At 43.1% G+C, this 19,922-nt stretch overlaps 1 protein-coding gene across 20 annotated transcripts in view; it reads right to left on the bottom strand.

Moving 5' to 3' along the window:
* DYSF (dysferlin) overlaps positions 1 to 19,922 on the bottom strand; it is a 204,696-nt gene that overhangs the window by 44,001 nt on the left and 140,773 nt on the right. For 12 of the 20 annotated variants that reach the window (XM_044261346.1, XM_044261350.1, XM_044261355.1 and 9 more), the window contains 2 exons: positions 19,796 to 19,872; positions 13,621 to 13,683 (listed from right to left, as the gene is read on the bottom strand). In XM_044261346.1, coding sequence (XP_044117281.1) covers positions 13,621 to 13,683; positions 19,796 to 19,872 — 140 coding nt within the window. The remainder of the gene's footprint in view (positions 1 to 13,620; positions 13,684 to 19,795; positions 19,873 to 19,922) is intronic. The other 8 variants (XM_044261353.1, XM_044261359.1, XM_044261364.1 and 5 more) reach the window with 1 other exon arrangement.

The following is a 19,922-nucleotide window of genomic DNA, read 5'->3' as shown; positions in this document are numbered from 1 at the left end:
ATTAGTCACCGAAGCTACAATGTTAAACGTTGCTTGGGTTTACTATATGGAACTATATGGAACTATATGGGTCACTATATGGAACTACTCAAACCCACCTCTACAAAAAAAGTCAATTTTTTAAAAATAATTTTAAGTAGGACTTCATTACCTACATCAGTCGAGAGGTAGATATCCTAGACTGTGTTGAAAGTGGTTTCTCTCATAGCACAAATCATTATCATCAAGAGGGTAATAATATAACCCAACACTGGGATTATGGTGAGGCTATAGGTTGATGTCTACAAAGAGACTTTAGGACCTGTAAAGTCTATCATAATCAATATCCTTGTTGATACTGTCAGCATCGTCACTTCAATCCCTGATACCACTGCCCTAGAACTCAACATCTGCATAACTAGACTAATGATATGATGCCTCTCATTCTTTTTTTTAAGATTTTATTTATTTATTTATTTCACAGACAGAGATCACAAGTAGGCAGAGAGGCAGGCAGAGAGAGAGGGGGAAGCAGGCTCCCTGCTGAGCAGAGAGCCCAACTCGGGGCTTGATACCAGGACCCTGGGATCATGACCTGAGCCGAAGGCAGAGGCTTTAACCCACTGAGCCACCCAGGCACCCCTCATTCTTTAATTAATGTCTAAGTTTTAAGCAATGGAGACTATTTGCTCATACACGCACAAATACAAACACAGACACAACATACGAGTACTTACGCCTACATGGAGACCAGATAAACCCCCAAACGTGCAAGCACCCCAATTTCCAACCTGCCCTACCCCATTCATACTAAACTTCTCATGCCCCGCAAACCCACACAAACACATGCCCATAGCCAGCCACCATGTTGATTCAGCAGAACTCTACATACTCAAAACAAAAATCACTTAATCATTTCCACAAGTGGAACACCGGGCTTTCAAGCTCTTGTTGACACTCCCTATTGTCCTGCCTCTGTGTTTGCAGTAGAGATCATTACTGTGCTCAATCTGACTTTAAGCTGGACCAGCAGAGGTGGGAGGGAAGGGAAGACCTTTAACCAAAATGCTGAATTGCTTCCAAAAGGCCCCGTGAGAAAGTGTGCCTGGAATCTAGCAAAGTCAAGCAGATGGTGAGCAAAGAAGGGTCAGGACCTGATAATCTGATGACTGGCCTGTTTCAGATGGGAGACCCAAGTCAGGTGGGGAACCTCTGGGGAAGGCCTGCTTCCTAGACCTCTCCCAGTTCTGGCGCCTAAGGTAGTTAAGACACAGGAGCTCATGACTTGGTCCTCTGAGGCTAGGGTGAGCACTTACACCCAAACAGAAAGTACAGAGGAATGGGATCTGCCCAGTAGGGCAAATGAAAGAAGACCCCATCAGGTCTTCTCACCGATGAAGACAGCAATGAAACATCACGAATTCAGAATTTGTGATGGTTCCAACAGGGCCTGGGCAAAAGCTTTCCTTACCTTCTTCATTCTGCTTATATAGACAGTTTTGCTTAGCAAGAGTTCCAACAATCTACTTAAGAGAAGAACAATTTTTGAAGGCTTTCCCGGGACTGCTGAAGCATTCATCAAACTACAGACACTAATCTTAGCTATCGTAAATTCAATTTTAAAAGTATTTTGGGGGAGCCTACTATGTGCCAAAGTCAACCTACTTTCTAGTTACTGTGTGCATTTTCATACACAAAATCACATTACTTTTCAAATATTTTCGATTTTGAATTTGGTTCTACTTCGGTCTGGCTTCCCCATCCTTCAGTTAATGTCAGAGAGGTGTTAAAGACACTGGTTTGTTTAATAAGCTTCAGTGAGCATCCTCGGGGCACTGGGGTGGAGGGGGAGAGATGTTTACTCATCCATGAGCACTGTACCAAATTTCAAGCACTGTCGTGACCCAGGCTACAGGGGGGGTGGGGGGCAGGCCAGGATGGGACAGTTAGGGATAGGAAGGCATGCAATGAGACCAATGAGACCTCAGATGAAACTTCTGGTCCTTCAGATTTCCACAGAAAGCTGAGCATTTTGTCAATGAGAAGAGATGAATCCTTTTCCTCTGGATGGGAAAACAGGTCCCTCATGGACCAGGGAAAGACCTTTCGGGAAGAGGAGAGGATATGGCGGGGTGGAGGCGGACACAAGGAGGGCTGGTTGAAGGGGGCTGGGGCCTCCTCCTGTCTGATGAGGCCCTGGAGTTTGCCAGACAAGTTTCACCCCGGGCTGTCCCCCCTGCAGTGTGCATCGAGGGAGGAGGGGTGCACCCCCGAGGAGACCACAGGAATGCCAAGCAGGGGAAAGGCGCCCGGAGCCAAGGGCTCCGGCAACGAGGATCCAATATCGGCGGGTGACTCCAGCCCCCGTAACAGGAGAGACCGTAAAGTATGTGCTCTGCTTCCCAACCAGCAAACACAGCAAATAACCAATTACTCCAAATAGCTAACAGATTTCGGCTCTGATTTCCCTCCCCTTGCCTCCCCTGTGCCTTCACTTGTCATTTGATGGGCGATTTGTATTTGCTCTGAGAAAATGAGAGAAGGAATGACTCACAAAGGAAGGTCCAGATTACACGCAGTGACAGGCATCAAACCTCCCTCATCAGAACTAATGGGAGTGGGGGGAGGCCAGGCTCCACTGGCAACACATCTGAACCAGAGATATTTTTAAAGAAGTACAGTTTTGGACTTTCAAACACATACAGTAATTCTCGCTGAACCAATATTGCCAAGTACATGTCCTTAGGAAACTGACTTCAGGGAGAAGATAGGTATCCTCCTAATTAGCACATCTGCTAGATACCAAAGTACAGGGAAAACCTTTCGTGTTATTAAAGTTAAAATACTCCCCCTCAAACACTCAAGTTCAGAGGTGCAACCGTGAAGTTCTGAGACAAACAGCCTTGGATGCCTTCTGGAAATGCTTCCTCACTTGGGAGCCACACCCTGTAATTGATTCCTTTGCTCAAAAAAAACCTTTGCTTCAAAGTCTTGGGATAAATTGTTGTCAGTATTCATGAGCTGCAATGAGGCATTCCCCCAAAACTTGGAATTAAGGGAAATAGGGCTGCCCTCGGAGAATTAGACCGTGAAATCAATGCAGAGTGGTTCAGAGCAAGGACAGGCAAAAATCACCTCAAAGCAGAAGAGTGGCTCTTACACTAAGCCTTAACCCTAAATGGGTAGGTTGTCTTAATACATCTAAAGAAAGAATATGTCAGTGAAGAAAAGGAATTGACCAGTCCCACAAATACAAGAGAAGGGAAGGCTGGCTGCTGACAGTCATGCACATCAGAGCCCTCAGGATGGTCCAGAACTTTGGAGATGGATGGATCTGTCCATCTCAGGCAGCTGCCACTAAATTTCAAGTCACAGAATGATCTCTCCTCATTCTGATTCCTTACTCATCTGCAATCGCAACTGGGCCTCCCAATTGCTGAACCTGTAAGATATCATGGGCTGGGCCACAACCCAGGGTCATGTCCCCTGGGCAGAAGTATTTCTCACTGTAAACTCATAAACTGGTAACCTCAGTTTGAGACTTGAAGAATGAATACCTAACCCTAAACTCATCAGGAATCCAAACCCACAAGAATGAGGATCTACCCACAATACTGTAGAAACTTCCCAAAGAACACTCCTGCTTGCTCTCCTCTACTTCAGAAACTCCTTACATAGAGGTCAATAGGTGAGGACCATGACCCTGACCTAGTCAGCTAACATAGAGCTGCCACAACAAACAGAAAATAAGCTCTTCGGTCCCATGAAAAAGCCTCTGATTCTGCTTTCCTTCTTAGTTCTCCTACCCTGCTGGATTCCTAACTGAGCAAGGTAAAAATATAACAATGTTAGACTGTTTTCTTCTTCCTTTCCTAAAATATTGAGATTAGAAAGGGTTCCCTGCACTAAGAGACAGAACTATCTGAGCTGTCAGTACTTGACAAGCAAGGACTTCCCTCTGTAAGGACAGAGAGAAAGAAGAGAATAAGGTTCAAAAGAAGGGGAGCGATATGAGGACTAAGACAAGTGTTAGGCTAAAGAATTGAGTAAAAGACAGAAGAAAACAAATGACTACTTTATGTTTGCAGAAAGTCTTAAGAGGATATACAAAGTTAGAGTATGAGTCCTGAAGGACATATAACCTTCAGGAAGACAAATATGACTGTCAAATGCAAAACAATAATAGAGACATCGATTTCTAGCAAAACGACAAACAAGAGGGCCAGGAAGTCTCCAAGAACACCTAAATTAACAGATAAGATGTCTTTAAATCCTTTTTAAATGCATGCCTGCACTGATGGGAATGTAAAGAAAATCCTTGGGGGCAAATGAGAAAGCAAAAATCCAGAGAAATAAGGAGCCAAAATGCAAGCTAACTGTGGGGCCAATAAAGCCCAAGCCAAACGTTTAATTTTAGTGAATCTGGGTTTGTAGCATTTCCAGGCATCTGGTCAAGTAAGCACATACCCTTTGTGAAAGAATTTAACTTTCATGCAGGCCTCAAAGAACTCTCAGGTAAAGTTCCAAGGAACATGAGTTCACAATCAGAAATACCATAAAGCATAAGGAACAAGCCACCATGAGCAAAAGTCAGCTAGAAACGCCAACTACATATCAGACCCATTAAGACAACAAGAAACAGAACTGTCAGAAATAAGACTTTTTTTAAAAAGCTGTTTAAAAATAAAAAAGCCGGGCGCCTGGGTGGCTCAGTGGGTTAAGCCGCTGCCTTCGGCTCAGGTCATGATCTCAGGGTCCTGGGATCGAGGCCCGCATCGGGCTCTCTGCTCAGCAGGGAGCCTGCTTCCTCCTCTCTCTCTGCCTGCTTGTGATCTCTCTCTGTCAAATAAATAAATAAAATCTTTAAAAAAAAATAAAGAAAAAAAATAAAAAAAATAAAAAATAAAAATAAAAATAAAAAAGCCACTAAAAATCATGACAAAGGAGCAAGAGATTTTTAAAAATAAGTAAACTGATTGCAGGGGGTGGGGACAGAAGAACTTTTCAAGCTAAAAATATAATACTTAAGACTGAAACTCAATAGGTGGGGTCAAATAGCCCTAGAAACAATGGAAGACTTAATGAACTAGAAGATCTATCTTCAGAAATTAGCCAGAGTGCAATACAAGAAACAATAATATGAAAGAAAGTTGAACTAACATGGAGAACAAAGAAGGTCCATCCTAAGTTCCAGAAGGAAATGATAGAGAGAAGGTAATGTTTAAAGAGACAGTGGTAGAGAACCACCAGAACTAATTAAAAGATGGGGAAAAAAAAAACCAGTTCTCAGATTTAGGAAGACAATAGCACAATTGAAGCCAGAAGATAGTAAATTAGTACCTTCAAAATGCTGTTAGAAAATAAGTGTCAGTAAACTAGTATTTCCAAAATAAAGGTGAAATAAGAATATTTTCAAGCAATAATTTAAAAGTGAGAAAGTTTACAATTAATTGATTCTAATTATAGGAATTTCTATAAGCTCTACTTCAGAAAGAAAGAAGATGAACCAGGAGGGAAAAGACTGACACACAAAACCAAGTAGTAAATGTGGGTATAGCTAAAAGAAAATGGGCTACTTTAAAAAATGATATTGTTTTTTAAATGACACTTATTTATGAGGTAAAACTAAAATACTGAACAGAAGTTTGAAAATTGGTATGTGATTGGAATTTAAGAAATCTAAGTTCCTTGTGACATTCTGGAAGAAGTTATAAATATTAATTAGACTTGGACTCTGCATGATAAATTTCTATACTATCATTAAAGGAATAGAACAATGTATAGCTTTGAAACTGAAAAGGGAAGAAGGAATGGAGAAGGAAAAGTAATCTTTCAAGCTGAAAAAGAAAAAATAAGGGCAAAAAGGGTAGGATGAATAAAGATAAGAAATAAGATGGAAGAAATAAATCCAAATATATCAGTAAACACAATTAATGACTAGACTCTTCAACTCTCTAGTTTAAAAAAATAACATTGCCAGAACACATAAAAGAAAAAATGGAATCCATCTATTTGCTGTTCACTAAAGAGACGCCTAAAACAAAGTTACAGAAAAGTTGAAAGTAAAATAATGGAGAAAGGTATACTAGGAAAATATTGGCCAAAAGGAAGCTGGTGTAGCTATTTTAACATCAGACAAAACAGTCTCATTAGATATTTTAAATTTAAAGTAGATATTTTAAAAGTCAAAGGGACAGAGGTTCATACACGTCATTTAAGGGTTCAATTTTCTAGGAAGATATGAAAATTCTAAAAGTGTTTATGGCTAATAACACAGCATCAAATATGTATAGAAAAAAGATCATAAGGAGAAAATGATAAATATCAAATCAAAGCAGGATGTTTTAATATACCCTTCTCAGAAATTAATGAACACCAAATACAAAAATCAGAATAAAAATAAATTTAAATAACACAATTAATAAGTCTGATCTAAAAGGACATGTTATTTGTAAAACCCATTTAGAGAATAGACTTTCTTTCCAAGAAAACAGAGGATGGTTACATAAATTTATCTTCTAATAGGTCATAAAGCAAGTGTCAAGAACCATAACATACAGATCACATTCTCTGGACCATCACACAGTTAAGCTGAAACCAATAGCAAAAAGATAACTTAAAACATAATTTAGGAACTTCCAAAGCCTATTTTTAAGCAATTCAGCCATCAAAAAGAAATACAGCAAAAATCAATATATACTTAGAACTGGAAAATAACAACAACAAATCAGTCATCAAAACCTGTGGGATACATAAAGCAGTACTTAGAGGAAAATGTATAGCCTTAAATGTTTACATGAGAAAAAGAGAGAGTCTGAAAATTGATGAACTAAGCATATCCCTTAAGAGGTTAAAAATATAATAATTCTCCCCAAAAATTGAAGGAAGGAAATTAACAAACTAGAAAACAAGGAAACAATAAAATATCAACAGAGCTAAAATTGGTTCTTAAAAAAAGACAAAAAAAATCTGACAAATTCTAGCAAAAATAATAAATTATAATCTTAGGAATTAAAAGGAACATCAATGAAAAAAGAAAAAATGAAAAAGTGAAAGGTTATTGTGAGAAGTGCTACGTCAGTATTTTTTAGGAAGAAATGGATCCTATAAAATATAAATCACCCAAAGTGACTCACATAGAAAAAGAAAACCTCAAAGGTCCTATAAACATTTTTCCAAATATATCAGCAGTTTAAAATTTCCCCAAGAAAAATACTTGGTCTAGATGGTTTTAGAAATGAATCTACCAAACATTCAGGCAAGAGATAATGTAAACCTTTTTTATTCATTCAGAGATTAGGAAAAAAGTATATATGCCCCCAAGTCATTTTATAAGATTAGTATTATCTAAATACCAAAACCTGAAAAAAAAAACACTATCAGAAAAAGAAACTTCTAGCCATTACCATTTATGGTAATTGATAAAAAAAAAATCCTAAACTAAATATTTGCAAACTGAATCTAGCAATGCAGAAAGAAAATAATAATAATAATGCATCATGACCAGGACAGAGTGTTTCAGAAATTCAAAGTTACTTTAGCATTTAAAAGAAATCTCTTAATGTAATTCACCACATTAACAGATTAAACAAATTATATGATTGCCTCAACAAATACATTAAAAACACTCAATAAAATTTCATATTATTTACACTAAAAACTCTTAGCTAACTAGTAATCATTCACCCAAGGCAATAGTGGTATAACATAAAAATATTCACTTTTAAATTAGAGCAGATAAGAATACTCTATTATCAGTTACATAGAACATTAAACTGAAGGTCCTAGGCAGTGCAATAAGATAAGAAAAGGAAATAATAAAAAAGAAATAGAAATTAGAAGTACACAGAAGAATCAATCAAAACCATGATTAATCACAAATTATATGAGACCACACGGAAAAATCCAGAAAATCATCAAATCAGTAGAATTAATATGAGAGTTTAGCAAAGTTTCTGAATATAATATCAATACATGAGGATAAATTTCATTTATATACAAGCAAAAAATCATTAGAAAATGTACCTTTAAAAATACAAGTAAAAATAACAATGAAGCACAAAAATAGCCAGAACTAAATTTAATAAAATTTGTACCTGAGTTTTTTGTAGAAAGTTATAAAACTATATTGAAAAAATTAAAGAATACCTAAATAAACGGAGAGCTTTATCATGTCCGTGTTTAGCAATATTATAAAAACTTTCTCCATAAATTGATTCAGAAATTCACTCAATCACAAATCACAACAGTTTTTCTAAAGAAATTGACAAGCTAATTCTAAAATTGAGATGGAAAAGCAAAGGACAGGGCGCCTGGGTGGCTCAGTGGGTTAAAGCCTCTGCCTTTGGCTCAGGTCATGATCCCAGGGTCCTGGGATCGAGTCCCACATCGGGCTCTCTGCTCAGCGGGGAGCCTGCTTCCTCCTCTCTCTCTCCCTGCCTTTCTGCCTACTTGGGATCTCTGTCTGTCAAATAAACAAATAAATAATCTTTAAAAAGAAAAGAAAAGGACAAAGACAGAATGACACTTCTAAAAATGAACAAGGCTAGACTATTTCCTTTACCAGATATGAAGGCTTATTATAAAGCTATAGTGAATGAAACAGTAGAGTATTAGTACAGGAAAAGACCACTGGAACAGAATAGAGAGCCACAAACCAACCCACACTTACATGGAAACCTGATATATTACACAATTGTCCTTATAGATCAAGAAAGGATAGATCATTCCACAATAATACACATTCACTGGTTATCTACATGGGAAGAAATAAAAAGAAATCTAATTTCTATCTCACACTTTGCACACAACACAAATCAATTCCAGATGGAATAAAGACTCCAGTATGAAAAGGGCAAGATTTTAGAATTTTAGAATTTTGAGGAAAAAATGTAGATTAATAGCCCCTTTTTAAAAATTGAATCTTAGAACACTGAAAAAATAAAATAAAATCTAAAAAAAAATTTTTTAAACAATGCAGAGATGGGGGGAGGGCAGAGAGAGAGAGAATGAAATGACAGCCTAAGAAATCCAAAATATATATAACAGGAATTTCAGAGGAAGAGGGCTTAAAATTGACTAGAAATTAAGGAAACTAACCTAACAGCAAGAATTTTTAAAGAGCTGATTCCTTGGATGAAAACAACCATAAAAGTAAAAAAAATTAACAACATAAATCACAAAATTAGGAATGAGGATGAAAATAGAACAGATACAGAAATGTGTTCTTCTATTGTAGTAAAATATACAATTTCATAATAACGTAACAAGCAATATCTGGGAACATCTAACCTACCAAACTGACAGAAGTAGAGAGTGATCAAAAAATCCCCTTTTTGGGATGCCCGGGTGGCTCAGTTGGTTAAGCGGCTGCCTTCGGCTCAGGTGATGATCCCGGCGTCCTGGGATCGAGTCCCATATCGGGTTCCTTGCTGGGCAGGGAGCTTGCTTCTCCCTCTGCCTCTGCCTGCCACTCTGTCTGCCTGTGTTCACTCACTCTCTCTCTCTCTCTGACAAATAAATAAATAAAATCTTTTAAAAAAACTCTTATAAAAAAATCCCCTTTTGGGCGCCTGGGTGGCTCAGTGGGTTAAGCCGCTGCCTTCGGCTCAGGTCATGATCTCAGGGTCCTGGGATCGAGTCCCGCATCGGGCTCCCTGCGGAGCGGAGAGCCTGCTTCCTCCTCTCTCTCTCTGTGCCTGCTTGTGATCTCTCTCTGTCAAGTGAATAAAATAAAATCTTTTAAAAAAAAAAAAATCCCCTTTTTCACACACACACAAAAAGCACAGGGTAGATGTATCTTATACAATTATATAAGACAGGCACTCCTGAAAAATCTAAAATTCAAAACTCATATAACATAGTACCATTTTCTGTTGTTTTTAAGATGTATTTATTTATTTGAGAGAAAGAGTGCATGGTTGGGGAGAGAGGCAGAGAGAATTTCAAGCAGACTCCATGCTGAGCTTGGAGCCTGATGAGGGACTTGATCTCATGATGGTGAGATCATGACCTGAGTCTAAATCAAGAGTGTGATGCTTAACTGACTGAATCACCCAGGTAGCCCACATAGCACCATTTTCCAAAAAAAAAAAAAAAAAAGTATCCTATTTACCAGCTAAACCATAAACACAATTCACTTGGCCACCACCTTTTAAATTACATGCTTGTTAATCATTTTTTGAATTTAGGTTGATTCATATTACTACACATTTTATACACAAAGCAAGACTACTAATTTTTTTTCTATTTACTATTTATATCATGCAATTTCCAATGTGTGTGATTCAGATTCAAAGTGTCTTCAGTGTATTTTCAAACCCCTAAGAAACAATAATTCTCATGCCATAGAGACTATTTAAGAGCACAGAAAATGAAAGAATACCTCAAAAAAATTTTGATGCAACTATTATTATTCAGAATTACCAGAAACAACTTTAAAGTGGTACTCATTAATAGAGATACAAAAATCCTAAATAAGTTAGAGCAAATGTAAGTCGTGCTATAGACTAGAAGTTCTTACAAACTTGCCCTTCACCAGGATCAACAAACACTACCCATTCTCTCTGCAGACAATCAAAGGTACAGAGCCTGCTCAATGCTGCTATACCACCAGAGCCCCCAAGAGGAACTACAAGCTTCCAAGAGTCACTGTGTTTGTTCCCAAACCCATTTATGCTAGTTGTATTAACATAGTAATTAGATCAATAAGTCAATATGACAAAAATAGATACAAATTGAACTTAAAAAGAAAGGTCATCTTATCTAGAAAATGGATTTAATGATTTTTTTAACTAATGAAAATTAAGAATGAGATTTTTAAGTTTTTATTCCAATTCCAGTTAGTGAACGTACCACATAATATTAGTTTCAGGTGAATCACAATACAATGATTCAAGAGGTGAATTCAAACAGATGATGGGGATGAAGGTGCACATGTGCTCTCATGAGAACCGAGTGTTGTATGGAAGTATTGAATCATGAGTGAGATTTTTTTAAAGGATGGGTATGGAAGGGTAAAAATGGCTAAAGGATGGGTGAAAATCATAAATTTTTAAAAGGACTCCACAGTCTGAGTTTTCTGCAGGTATCATTCAGATCTCATCAAACTTTAGTAAACCAAAAGAAAAAAAATCATAGGTTCCATTTTGGATGTGGCTTATACCAAAAGGATGACCTGACCCTCTCAGAGCAGATCCAAATTTAAAGAGGCCTTGGTAACATCAAGTGAACTGCATAGGAAGATACACAGACAGGGTTAGAAATGAAGTTTATGGTGCGTATGCATGGCTTTTAATCAGTCCCCATTTAATCATTGTTCTCAATTAGCCAACCAACTACCTGTCTTGATTGCACTTCAATTACAGTAAATTATAGTTCCATGACTGACTGACCAATTTGAGTTTACCCCAGGAATGCAAGACAATTACACATTGTATTAGCATTGTATTAACAGAACAATAAAAAACAAAATAATCATCTTCAGGAATTCCAAATGGATATGCAGTGGATAAAATTAAACTCCTAAACCTCATTTTTAAGCTATTAATAAATGAATAATAAAGGACACAATCTTGACAAGATCAAGAATATCTATCTAAAACCACCAATCATTACCACAATTAATGGAAAAATGGTAGAAGCTTTTCATTAGAATCAGTAACTAAATATGTTTGCTCACTTGCAGCTCAATTATCAAATGTTATTCTGCAAAAAGGGAATAAGATCTAATTATTAGAAAGATAGTGACATATTTATTGCTGTTTGAAGAAAACCATTTTACCTTCCTGGAAAACCCAACAAAATCAGTAAACAACCCTCAGAACTAGTAAAGGAGCTCACTAAAGAGTCTGTTTCAAAGTAAATAGACAAAATATCATTTCCCTATATTCTAACAATAAGCAATTAGGCCAAATCACTAAAAAATAAAAAAATAAAAAAAATTCCATGTAGATAGCAACAAGGGCTATAAAATGCCTAAGACTAAATATGAAATGGGGGTGCCTGGGTGGATCAGTCAGTTAAGCGTCTGCCTTTGGCTCAGGTCATGATCCCAGGGTCTGGGCTGGAGCTCCGCATTGGGATCCCTGCCCAGTGGGAAGCCTGCTTCTCCCTCTCCCTCCCCCACTCCCCCTGCTTGTGTTCCCACTCTTGCTGTCCCTCTCTCACTATCTCTCTCTCTGTGTCAAATAATTTTTTTTTAAGTCTTAAACATGAAATGGATTGGACCTATTTAAAGTAAACAAAAAGAACTCCTCTAAGAAACAAAAGACACTAGTGGAAATTAATATCATTAAATGTCCAATGATAGGGAGTAGTTAAAACTTTATGGATGTTCATATAGCGGAATGACATGCAACCACATTTTAAAGAATATAAAGATACAGAAAAACATCCACAATATACTTTTCAATAAAAGAAAATGCAGATTATAAAAAAGTACAATATGATTCCTGTTTTGATTTTGTTTTTAAACAGAAGGATGCACACATGCATAAAAGATACCTAAAAATGTCAGCTCATCCAAAATCTCAATGGTATTTATCTCCAGCTGGTAGGAATACGGGTGGTTTTCACGTTCTGCTTTACCCTGTGTTGTGCTTTCTATATCTTCTCCAATGGATAAATCAGAAAAAATTAAAAATATATATTGCCTCTTTCTAGAAATCCCTAAGACGTCAATATAGCAATGCCTCCCGCCGGCACCAGGAACAGAATTTAACTGTTACCAGGTCCTATCCCTTAAGCCTCTCCCAGCAGCTCGGGAGCAGCTCTGGCTCTCAGCATGGGACTTTATGAGGACGTGATGAAGGCTAACACCAAGATGACACCAAGCAAATCAGCCCAGTTGCAGACAGCGGGCCCCGGTAACAAGACAACCAAGGTTCCTCAGTCACCCACACTTTCCATGCCTCTGGGAGGGGCAGAGAAAATCAAGTTGCCATTGCCCACAGAACCTTCTTGTGTCCCAGGTCCCAGCAGTCCAGATCTAATCTAGAGACTTCCCTGTTCCCACTGGCCCACGCCACGCCAACCAACACCTGGTCCTCATGCCAGTAAACAGGATTAAGGTAAAACTGACAAAATACACTAAGAGATAACTCAGCGCTGTCTGTTTCTGAGAATCTTCCCCTAGCTCACTCCCCATCCCTCCTCCACGACACAGGGCAGGTCACTGTGTTTTTTGCTGGATCTCAGGAAATACAGTTGATCCCAAACAACATGGGTCTGAGCGGCATGGGTCCGCTAATACACAGATTTTTCCAATACAGGGCTGTAAATGCATTTTCTCTTCCTGATGATTTTCCTAACAGCATTTTCTTTGCTCTAGCTTACTTTATTATAAGAATACAGTACATAATACATATGATATACAAAATATGTGTTTGTTGACTATTTATGTTATCAGTTAGGCTACCTGTCAACAGTAGGCTCTTAGTAGTCAAGGTTTTGAGGAGTCAAAAGTTAATCTGTGACTTTTCTACTGTGCAGGGGCTGGCGCCCCTAACTCCATGTTCAAGGGTCAAATGTATTTCCTTTCTTCCCCTCTCACTCCCTTTCCTCCCTTCCCTTAACTCCCTGCCCCCACCCCCAGCACCCTAGGGAAATCAATGAGCCCACAAATAGGTAAACAATACATACATGAAGACTGGACGGAGAAGATGCCATGTTAGTGGGGGAAGAGCCCAACAGACCGTCTGCAAGCTACAAATTAAACACGCTGGTTAGCAACAGGATTAGAGAAACCACTTCAGGGAAGACTGGACAGCCCCAAGGAAGGAGAGCTCTCCAACCAGGGAGGATATAGAAGTTGTGGGAGGAACATGTGTTTTGGAGTTAGGTAAGCCTGAGTCTAAATTCTGTCCCCATTACTCTATCAGCTAGCTGTGTGACCTTGGTCAAGCCCCCTGACCTCTCTGAGTCAGCATCCTTATCCAGAGAATGGGTACAAAGCCCAGCCCCCAGGGCAACAGTGAGTATGGAAGAGATGAGGGTCATGCACATCTAACACAACTAAGGCACATGGAAGGGGCTCAGCCAATGCCTCCTCTTGCCCACTTTCTCACTACCCCTGGCACCACTTACTCAGTGCCATTCTCACGTGTCCTCCCTACTCAAACCTCCCCATCCCAGACATAGCCCAAGCTCCCCATCATCCCCGGTGGTTTCTTCTAACAGCTGGTCCACACCAAACTCTGCTTCAGCACGGTTCCTAAGTCTGGTTTCTGAGCCTTTTCTCTTCAAAGACAAGAGCCAGGACATCCTACAGCTTCCCCCAAGCCTGTAAAAGGGGGGACTTTGAGAGTGTTCTAGTCCAACACGCCTTTGCTATCCTAGAGAAAACTTCCTGCATCTTTTTTCTGGCATCAGATCCTTGTCTGCAGTCTTCTGGTCCCACGACTCAGTAATTTATAGGGTGAGTCCCTGGGCTGCAGGGCACAGACAGCATCAGGAGTCAGGAATGGAGACAGGTGACTTTTTCAGAGACCGCTGTAATGGTCCCAGAGAAGGTGATGGGGCTCTGCGTGGATGAGTACCAGTCTAGGCAGACAAAGCCAGGAGAGCCATTCCAGGCAGAGGATGACAAGTGCAAAGGAGCATAGAAATAAAATGTGGCACAGTCAAGAAAGCAAATGGCTCAGGAAGGGATGGCAGGCACCGGGCAGCAGGTAAATAAGGCTGGAGGGCAGAGGACACTGGCCAGGATACGGAGTCCCAGGGTCAGGCCCTCTCTGGCTTTCAACCCTGAGCAGGGGGCTCCAGAAGGCTCCACAGGAGGCCGAGCCCCAGGTGGCTATCCTCTCCTTGGCAGGAAGAACCAGGGAGACACTCTCATCTGGGGGAAGGGCAGGAGGAAGTCTGCTGGGACCCGGAGGGGAGTCTTGGAACCCACAGAGCCATCTCTCCCCTGTGAAGGGGGAATCACTGAGGGGATCCTACCTAGCCTCCCCTAAACCAGCCTTCTGGCTGCCCAGAGCCAGAAGCATCGGCAATGGCCAGTAGGCAGCAGGCCAGGCCGCTGGATGGTGCCGGGGGACGGGCCACACTTGTTGGTGGATGTGGTGTGACCCCTGGCAGAGACTGGATGAACTCCACGCAACCCCCCACCGCTGGCCACCTCTGCCCCTCCCGCTCTCGTCCTGAACCTCACAAGAGCCTTTCTTGTTATTTTTAATACAGTTTGTTTTTAGAAAGGTGAGAGGGAAACCGGCAGTTCACCAGAGCAAAAGGGAGAGAAAATAAAGCTAAACACAGTGCTCCAAAGATCTGGTCCTGCTTCCGAAATTACACGTTCCCCTTTGGGACTCGGACATAATTTGCTGCTCCAGTTCTGGGGGCACGTCGCCACCTTCACAGTGTCCCGGAGACTATAAGTGGAGCCGCAGGCTCAAAATGAGCCCCAGCTGGGGTGGGGGAGGGGGGAGACTCAGCACCCTCCCCCACAGCGTGGGGAGGAGGTCTTCATGCCTTCTGATGCCTTCACCACACCAGCCTGCACTTCCTCCAGTATCTGCCCACCTCACACACACGTACACGCACACGTACATGCACACGCACTCACGCACGCCGTCCCACCACCAAGCCCACGCTCCCACTTCTTTGCCCACAGGACAGCCCTCCTCTCCCCTCCGCTGTTCGGACCCTACCAGCCTTTGAGGCCAGCAACCGCCAGAAGCCCTCCTGGTCACTTATCCCATGCTGACCTGCAGAACCAAGAGAGTCCATGATTTTTTTTGTCCCTGGCTGATGAGGCATCTCTTGTGAGATCAGCTACACCCCTCCCTTCTCTCCCAACCGGGGAGAGAACTTCAGGGTGTTCTCCTCTTTACCCCTCTTCACCATGCGTATGGACCCCAACCCAGACCCAGGAAGTTCTCCTTCTCTGGAGACTTACAGGGAAGCCCCCACCCAGGGTGGGCTCACAGAATGACAGGCAAGAGTCACCCGTGACTCCAGGGGCATCTCAGGGGGACGGACGGGGTGGGCAGGGGTGCCACCTCTACCCCGAACTTCCAGACCCTCAGTAAGGGATAAGGGGAGTGTGCTCTGTGTGTGTCCTGCACACTCTTTCTCCCACCGCTTCATTACCAGAACACCAAGAACCAGCTCGATGAAAAAGCAGGTTAGTAAACAGAGACCCCAGTCGTGTTTTAAAGAAAGAAATGGAGCCTGATTCAGAGTCAGAGACAGAAAGAGAAGCCTGCCAGCACAGGGGCGGGGGCCGGGGAAGGAAAGGATGGAGAAGAATATGTGGGTAGCAGTTCATTCCACTTGGGCCCTTGGTTGGAGGTGATGCCTATTCGTTCATAATTATCCCACATTTTCCAAATTTTATATAATTAACATGTATTTATAGCCAGAGAAAAAAATAATATATCCTTTTTTAAAGCAGAGCGTTAAATGGAAAGAAAGAAGCTCTGTCCCCCTCTTTGAGGACATACTCAGGCTGCCCTCAGAATGTCAAAAGTCAAGGCCATGATTCCTGAACACCACCTGCCAAGTGTAGACACACCCTCGGGAGTTCACGCGCACCCCTGCCCGCACACACGCGTGTGCACACATACACACTACCTCCCCCTCAGGCAACAGGTCTAAAATCTACACAAAGGAGAGCTGCACGGACCAAAAATTAACTGTGGAGTTAATTCACAACAGCCTGTCTCCTCCAGGCCCTGATCGCCAGAGAAAAGTTCAAGAGGACAGGCCTCTTGACCCCGACGGGGTCTCCTCACTCCAACATGGCTGCCGACCGAGAAGCCTGAGGCCGAGCAGACAGATCTGCTTATACATACATTTTGGACCATCTCTAGAATCAGCTGCTCCTGAGAGAAACCAGACATTTCTAGAAACCTGAAAAACTCTCTGCTGTGTCAGGCCGATGACAACATCAGCAGGGTCTGAAGTGACATTTCTGATGTGTGGCAGACTCCCCCCAGGAGCTGAGCCCATGATTATTAGGAGGTGAAGCCAGAAGAGAGGAAGTGCCTTGAGGAAGGAGACAGGAAGGACCGAGACTGAAGCTGGATCTGGCAAGAGCGTTGTCTGAGACTGGGGAAGATTCCTCAGCTAGGTCCGCAGCCAGGACCCGGTGAGCTCCGCAGGGGGGACTGCATCGCCAAGAGCATGAAACGGGCTGCAGAGAAACATGGGGTTGGACAAACAGGAGCCAGGCAAAGTCCAGACTCTGCCAGACTTCTTGTCCCTCTAGTCCCCAGAGAGCAGGGATTTCTATTTTTGCTGGGGGAGGGGAAAAGGGATACAAACCTACCCAGAATTATCTAGTAAACCATTTGGAATGGTGCCCATTGCCTCCTGGCTCTGCCTGGACTAGCCGTATATGATCACTGGGTCTCAGAGGAAACACAATATAAAATTGGTCTCCCCCAAGTCCCCCGTCAGACACCATCAAGCCAGGGCTTCCTAGAGACCTGCACTGGTCTCCCTGTTGGCCTTGGGGTTCCCCAAGAGGAGGACACTGTCTCCTCAATCAGACAGGGAGCTCCATGAGGGCAGGGTCCAAGCCTCCTCCATCAGAGCAGGCAGATCTCTCTTCCTCCTTCTCTAGGCCCATGTCTGAGGTCCCATGAGCCCAGACCCTCCACATGTGGCCACACCTCTGGGAGACCAGATCCCAGCTCCTCACCCTTTGGCTGGCCAGCAGCTCTAGCCAGACTGGCCACATGCTCCACAAAGAGCACAGACCCTGCACTGGCTAAACCCCAGCCCCAGTTCACTCATGTCAACGCCAAGAGGATGTCCAGACCGGGCCTCCTCACCATCTGCCTCTGGCTGTGCCTGTAGCCAACAAGACTCAAAACAGCCCCCCCACTACTCACCACCCCATCTGAGTCTATAGACATTTTGAGGCAGCACACACAGAACGGAAGTCCGGCTGGACAAGCCCTGCACTTCCGTGCATAGACCCAGAGAGCCCACTGAGGGGGCAGGAAACAGGAGCCAGGACTGGACAGCCTGGAGTTTGGAGCTAAGTATCTGCCTAACCCAGCTACAAACACCCACCCAGGCCAGAAGGTACTAGTATTGAACATAGCTGAAACCTGGGTAGGACCATCCAAAATTTCCACTTGGATTTTCCCAGTCTAGAGAAGCTACTTCTCAGACCCATTCAAAGAGGAAAGAGGTCAACCATCCGTCCATCCATCCATCCATCCATCCGTCCATCCAACCGTCTGTCCACCACCCACACATCCACCCATTCAGATGGACTTCACTGAATATGTCCTTTCAACCAGCCCTGTGCTGGGCATTGAAGACACAACAGGAATGCAGTCGGTGACTGTCCTGAGCCTGTTCTGGGAAGGTGGCTGAATATTTGCAGAAACAATCAGGATGTAGAGCAAAGGCAGTGACCAAGATATAGGCAGGACTTGAAGGAGAAGGGGGGGAGCCCGCGACAAATCCTGGAAGCAGGTGACCATACCTAAATTGAGTCTTACAGAATGATCGGGACTAGACCGGAAGATGTCCCCAGCAGGAAGGATAGTAGGCAGAACCCCAGAGAGTCACAGAGGTGGGAGAGAGGAGAGTGTGGGGCTTCTGAGGACTCTTAGCATCAGAGAAACTATAGAGCAAGACCTCTTGCCTCAGCAGCACCTGGGCCCATGTCAGAGACTTTCCCTTAGAAATGGGAACAAGCAAAAAAGAAGCAGAAATCCATCCTAAATGTTAGAGGGAAGCCCTGTAAACACACCTCCAGACCAGCTTTGAGGATCCTGAGCCCAACTTAGGACCCCAGTGTGTTCTTTTGCTCCTGAGACCGATATTTGTTTGGTGGTTTAAAGAAAACAGAAACTCCTGAAGTGGTAGGCCATCCCTGGATCAATAAACAGACCAAGAGCCTGAGGACACAAACATTGTCTATACCAGCTGGAGGCTGTGCCTCTGGGCAGCTGGGAGGCTCTGGGAGTCCCAGGTGCAAGTGGTGTGACCAGTGACCAGCATCCTGCAAAGCCAGGAGGAGGGTGACAACCTGGAACAGAGAGCAGGTCAAGGCTGGTGCTCACTGTGAGGCCATCTCCACTGAGGGAAGGACTGAGTGACCTTGGTCCTACAGGAGCTAGAGCACCCCAGGGCCCAAGGCGGGGAGAGTGCTCCCTGCTCTATAAGAGACACCACAGACGTGCCGCCACGCAGTTCAGTGTTGGACTCTGGGTCAGCAGCTGGCCCTTGGTTGCCGAGTACATAGCAAAGGGATGCCTCTTACTGGACCGCAGGGCTGGATTCCCTTGGAATAAGACCCTCCCAACCCCTCACCTTCTCTTTTCCTGGAGATGGAGGGAATCGGGTAAGCAGGACATTGGCTTGGACACAGACCCTTCCTTTTCAACTGCTTCCAAGAAGCCCCCACTCCCAGCAGGGCTCTGGCTAGGGTGAGGCAACAGGGCTGGAACACCCTCATATCTGCCTGGTCACTCTCTCCCCATCTTCCTTCTCTCTCATTGGCCACTCCCACCATGTTTCCTGAGTAATTGTCAGCAAGAGCCCTCAATATAGCCCTCTAGGCAGAGGGCCCGCTTTCTTCACACACTTGGAGGAAAATGATGTGATCTTGCCCAGGAGACCCCATACAACCTTCCTCCAACCCTTCCACCCCACTCCTGATCAGACTGAAAGCTCCCATCCGGGTCCCTCCACCTATATAGTGTCCCACCCCCCAGGATATGAGGGAGATGTCCTATAGAGGCCGTGTGGTAAGGAAGGGAAGGGAGAAAGAGGAGGAGAGAGGAAGAAGGGGTAGGGGCAGCCAAGGCCTGTGGAGTTGGTGTCTCTCCCGGGGACCCAGGGCTTGTCTTACCTGAACGGGGATGAGGGGCTCCTTGTCATCAATGTCAATGAGCACGTCTTCCCCAGGACTGAGTAAACTCACATCATCTGTAGGGAAGAGCGGTATCCAGGCCCCAAAGGGGCTCCCTCAGGGGGCT

Source organism: Neovison vison, chromosome 8 (genome assembly GCF_020171115.1).
Source record: "Neovison vison isolate M4711 chromosome 8, ASM_NN_V1, whole genome shotgun sequence".
NCBI lineage: Eukaryota > Metazoa > Chordata > Mammalia > Carnivora > Mustelidae > Neogale > Neogale vison.
This window is presented reverse-complemented; position numbering and strand designations above follow the sequence as displayed.